General features: G+C 51.0%; 1 protein-coding gene across 1 annotated transcript in view; it reads right to left on the reverse strand.

The window, feature by feature from the left end:
• The window catches only part of LOC119425631 (plectin), a gene marked incomplete in the record, with an annotated part of 54,639 nt that overhangs the window by 21,935 nt on the left and 27,242 nt on the right, over positions 1 to 5,462 (reverse strand). Inside the window, 13 exon segments of the mRNA XM_037693165.1 lie at positions 423 to 577; positions 1,030 to 1,182; positions 1,465 to 1,590; positions 1,672 to 1,767; positions 1,849 to 1,953; positions 2,038 to 2,199; positions 2,305 to 2,382; positions 2,530 to 2,971; positions 3,042 to 3,196; positions 3,694 to 3,787; positions 4,254 to 4,381; positions 4,556 to 4,651; positions 4,733 to 4,852. Of these exon segments, the coding sequence (XP_037549093.1) occupies positions 423 to 577; positions 1,030 to 1,182; positions 1,465 to 1,590; positions 1,672 to 1,767; positions 1,849 to 1,953; positions 2,038 to 2,199; positions 2,305 to 2,382; positions 2,530 to 2,971; positions 3,042 to 3,196; positions 3,694 to 3,787; positions 4,254 to 4,381; positions 4,556 to 4,651; positions 4,733 to 4,852 (1,910 nt within the window).

The following is a 5,462-nucleotide window of genomic DNA, read 5'->3' on the forward strand; positions in this document are numbered from 1 at the left end:
GCAGAGCAGAAGCTAAAATGAGCAGAGCAGAAGCTAAAATGAGCAGAACAGAAGCTAAAATGAGCAGAACAGTAGCTAAAATGAGCAGAACAGAAGCTAAAATGAGCAGAACAGTAGCTACAATTAGTCAAAGGGTAACTAAATTATCTGCAGTAGCTGAAATTAACTAAACAGTGACTACAATAACCTAAAAAGATAAACAAAGGAGAAAAACAGTACCTAAAATTAGCCAAACTGTAGCTAGAAGAGCTAGAGGCTAAAATTAGCTAAACAGATGGTACAATGAGCTAAACAACTAGCATTAGCGAAACAACAGCTATGGAAGCAAAACAGAAGCTAAATTTGAATTAAAAAAGTGGCTAAATGTAACAAAACTGCTGAAAGTATCATATCTGCGTCTGAATGGACCGTTGGTTTCTCACCCGGCGACGCCGTTCACGGCGTCCTTATTGGTCGGCGGCACCAGGAAGCAGATGGACGGAACCAGCGCCTCGTTGCCTTTATCGTTCAGAACCCTCCACTTGAAGGGCTGCGAGTTGTTCAGCAGCGCGCACTCGTCTCCTCGGTGCACCGTGATCTGAGGAGACGACGTTCATTTATTTAGTGACGATTCACAACAAACGTTTCTGCTGAAGCCAAAACCGAGTTGTTCAGTTGAAGATAAACAGAACAAAAGCTAAAGTGCCAAAAAAGTGCTAAAGCTAACACTTACAAAACATATTAACATTAGCTAAACAGGAGCTCAAAGTAGCTAAACACATGCTAAAGCTAAAGTTAGAAAACAGGAGCTGAAATTTCCCAAACTGTGCTAAAATGATAAAATGGCAGCTTAAAGCTAAAATAACAAAATGGTAGCTAAAAGCAAAAAGTAGCCAAAGGCTAGCTTAAAGCTAAAAGTATGAGAGGAAGACAACAGCAGCTGAAGCAGACGCTAACGGGAACAATGTTTCTAGAGGAACTGAAGACAGCCGAATGTATTCTGTGCCGAGTCCGGCTGGGTTTGGGTCGGGCTGTTCGGACCGGTTCTACCTCCATCTGTTTGAAGTCGCACACGGCCTGGATCGGCTGTTTTCCTTTGATGGGGCTCGCCGGGTTTCGTGGCTTCAGCTGGACGACGGTTTTCGCTCTGCGCTTCAGACCCTCCAGGTGCGTCTTGAACTCGGCCAGCTGCTCCTTCTCGTCCTGAAACCAACAGTCGGAACATTTTCAGCATTTCAGCCGCTCGGTTCTCCAGCCCGACTGCAGCGGTTCAGTTCTCCAGCCCGACTGCAGCGGAGAACCGAGCGGTTCTGAACCTGCTCCTCAAACTAAAACACGGCCAGAAACGAATAATCAAGACGTGAGCAGGAAGCTTCTCGTCTGAAGGGTTTGTAAAACACTAAAACAAAAGCATCAGAGTGTGATTAAACGTTCTGGTGGGTTCTGTTGGGTTCTGATGGGTTCTGATGAAACGTAGGAACTCACAGCGGCGTCCTGCAGCAGGTCCTCCAGCCGGGTCACCGTCACCGAGCGGTCACACGTGTACTTCCTCTTCATCGTGTCCTGCATCTTCCTCATCCTCTCCTCCGCCTCCTTCACGTCAGAGAAAAACTGCAGGAAGGAGGAGGAGGTGAAGAAACCGAGCTCCGGACCGTGGTGACCTCTGGTTCTGGTTCTGGTTGGTGAACCTACCTGGAAGTGGGCCATGTTTTCCTTCAGGTGGGTCTCGATGCAGCAGCAGAGCTGAAGGATCCAACTCCACTGAGTCTGCAGGGCCGCTGTGAAGGACTAAGCAGAACCAACAGTTTGGATCAGAACCCGACTGAAGCAGAACCTCAGGTTCTGTTGACGGAGGGCAGCGGGTCTCACCTCGATGGTCTGCCGTGCAGGATGTCCGTCTCGCAGCAGTTTGTCTCCAGAGGTCTGAACGGCGTTCACCTTCTTCTCCCGGAGCTCCAGCTCTCTCATCAGACCCTGCGGCACAGAACCGGCACCCAGAATCAGAACCTGCCTTTAAAACACCAGAAGGTTCTGATGCCACGAGAACGTTTCCGGCACCGAGTAGCTTTCTTTCTTGGAGGCCATGTTGGTGTTGCGTTCGCTCCAGTCGTAGTGCACCTCCTCCTCCTCCTTCTCGTTCAGCCACATCAGCTCCTTGGTGGCGGCGCTGACGAAGGCGTGGAGCTCCACCAGGTACCGCAGCCGGGCCTTCGAGGAGTTCTGCAGAGATCCGGATCAGTTAATGATCAGGCTGCTGGTGAACCTCAGGGTTTATTAAAAACTCAGCACCAGCTGATCCGATGGAAGCACGGCTCTGAAACGTACCAGCAGCTTCCCGTACTGCAGCTCCAGTTTGCCCAGGAAGTCTCGGTACGCAGCTTTACTGGGAGGAGAAATCTGACTCTGGATCAGAAAGAGGCCGGTGACACAACACATCTCTGATCATCATCATCTTCCTGCTCTGATGTAAATATTAATTTATGAAGAACTTGTTGTTTCTGTGATTTCATCAGAAACTATTTAACCCCTCGAGGTTTCTGTCCTCCGTACCTCGTCGGCCTTCGCCCTCTCCATCTTGGAGCGGAACTCCTCCACGGACTGGTGCAGGCCTCGGTGGCTGCCCAGCTGGGACTCCACGTTGGGCAGGTCGGAGCCCCACTCGCCCTCGTCCACCCGCCGCTGGTTCTCCTCCACCCAGCCCAGCAGGTCGTGGACGTAATGCAGCGTGACCTCGTCCAGCTCGGGCCGCGCCCTGGACGAGGCCTGCTGCAGGACCTGAGCCGTGTGGACCTGGCTCGTGTGGACCTGGCTCGTGTGAACCTGGCTCGCGTGGACCTGGCTCGCGTGGACCTGGCTCGCGTGGACTGGGCTCGTGTGGACCGGGCTCATGGGGATCTGGCTCACGGGGATCTGTGCGGCGGTCACGCCTGACTTCAGCCGCAGGTTGTACTCGCTGCGCAGGTTGACGAGCCTCTCGTGGAGCCGGTACACCCTGAGACACAGAACTGAAGTTAACGAAGCGTCACTTGATGAAAAGTCCAAACTGTTGCATTTGTGAGCACCTGCGGTACATCTGCTCCGCCTGCAGGTGGCGCCCGTCCTTCAGCTGCTGAACGTCGTTGAACAGAAAGCGGATCATCCCCTCCGCCTTCTCCAGATCAGCCTCCACCTCCGCCGTGTGCTGAGCGGGTCTCCCAGAACTCATCATCCTCACATCCTGCAGCTCGGAGACAAAGGTTCAGCTGCTGTCATCAAACAGTTTGATCTGCGTTTACCTGAGGGCTCAGAGACTGATCAGCTGATCTAATGAGATCCTCTGACAGACCAACCAGGAGCAGCCGTGCTGCATTCTGAGGTCAGTCCCAGTTTTAATTATTTTTTAAAGTTGGAACTTGAATATTTCTCATTTTCAACTCTCGAGTTCAAACGAAACAAGTCGGGGTTTCCAGAGCATGCTCAGTAGGCGTGCACAAAGGAGGAAGTGACATCATCATGTCAACAAAATCTTCCCTAGTCCATAAAAACAGAAACATCAAAAGAAATTCAGAGGTTCAGCAACGTTCACAGGCCTGAGGGATTTACTATCAATGAGGCGTTCGAGGACCTGTGACCTCTGTGGGACAAATGAACTTCCTGATGACTTCACACTTCATTAAATGGGAGACAGCCGCAGAATCCTGCAGGAAGAGAGGAGGAGTAAAGAAGGAGCCTCACCGTCTGCAGCAGAGTCTCCACCTGGTTCAGCTGCTCCTCACAGACACCCGACTCCATCTGGACCTTACTGACGACCCTCTGCAGCCGCTCCAGCCTGCAGGACAGAGACAGGACGGAGGTCAGAGGTCAAACCGCACCACGAGCCAACGACCTGCTGGGCTCAGGTGTTTCAGAGAGAACACGACTCACTCCGTCCTGTGGCGAAAGAAAAACGAATATCCCTGATGGAGGAACGCCATGATGCGACTCCGTCTGAACGCTGCGACTAACTTCTAACAGCCCGACTGGGAGCGGCGCCCTGACTGCCATGTGACCCAAAAATCTTTCTGACCGACGACCAGAGGCCGTTTTACTCTGAGGACGGTCGCCATGGTAACAGGACGGTGTCATGTGTTAAATCAGATATTTCCCTTCAAAGCAGTTTAATGTTGTTAGCTCTGTGGGACTTGTGTTGAGCCGAGGAACCAGCCTCGTGGTCCAACAGAACCGCTTTGTGTTCGTTTAATGTTTGCATTGGTGAAGGAGTGCATGTGATGTGGTTCTTCCTGTGGCCCAGTTACCGCTCAAACTCAGTCCTGAGGAGACGCTCCCGCTCCAGGATGGCCACGTGCAGACGGCCCCACTCCTTCTCCACATCCAGGGGGTGGTAACCAGGAGGAACTTTCACCTGACCGGACTGGACCGCACCCTGCACAGGTAAACACACACACACAACGTGCACCCAGGTCACAATGACACACAGAATATTTGTATATGAAGTTTAAGATTTTTTTTAAATATGAAAGTTACAAAAGCTAAACGTCACAGCACACATGAGCTAAATGAGCCGAACGTTTTGACAGATGAACGTGAGAGAAGTCACCTCGAAGGACTTGAAGATGCGTTTGGAGCGGTTCTTGTCCGCCTCTTTAGCAGGAAGCTCCGTTTCCTTGAACTTCAGGAACTGACGCCAGAGAACCTGGGAACAAAAACAGGAGGAGGTGAACGGGCCGGTGCCGTAGAGCCGGTGCCGTCGGGCTGTGGGTGAGGTTCTGCTCACCTCGATCTCCTCGTAGCTGCTGGGGAATTTCCTCTCCTCGAAGACCAGGACGTGGTGCCGGATCCACTGCAGCAGCACGGTGACCACCTCGTAGTACTCCTGCCAGCGCAGCTGCAGCTCCTGGAGGACAAAGAGATTCAGCCGACCAGCCGAAATGATTTTCACCTCACGGACCGAACACACTTCACAGCTGAAGACAAACTATCTGTTCTTTAGTAGAATCAATAAAAACTTCACCTTCAGATTGGACGGGTGATCTGTGGTCGGATCGTGATGTAAGTGCTGTGTGTTGTCATCACTGTGTTTTCTTATCACTGTGTTTTCTCATCACTGTGTGTTCTCATCACTGTGTGTTCTCATCATGTGTTGTCATCACTGTGTGTTCTCATCACTGTGTGTTGTCATCACTGTGTGTTCTCATCACTGTGTTTTCTCATCACTTTGTGTTGTCATCAGTGCGTGTTGTCATCACTGTGCGTTCTCATCACTGTGTGTTGTCATCACTGTGTATTGTCATCACTGTGTGTTCTCATCACTGTGTTTTCTCATCACTGTGTTTTCTCATCACTTTGTGTTGTCATCAGTGCGTGTTGTCATCACTGTGCATTCTCATCACTGTGTGTTGTCATCACTGTGTTTTCTCATGACTGTGTGTTCTCATCACTGTGTTTTCTCATCACTTTGTGTTGTCATCAGTGCGTGTTGTCATCACTGTGCGTTCTCATCACTG

Source organism: Nematolebias whitei, chromosome 19 (genome assembly GCF_014905685.2).
Source record: "Nematolebias whitei isolate Nwh7 chromosome 19, NemWhi1, whole genome shotgun sequence".
NCBI lineage: Eukaryota > Metazoa > Chordata > Actinopteri > Cyprinodontiformes > Rivulidae > Nematolebias > Nematolebias whitei.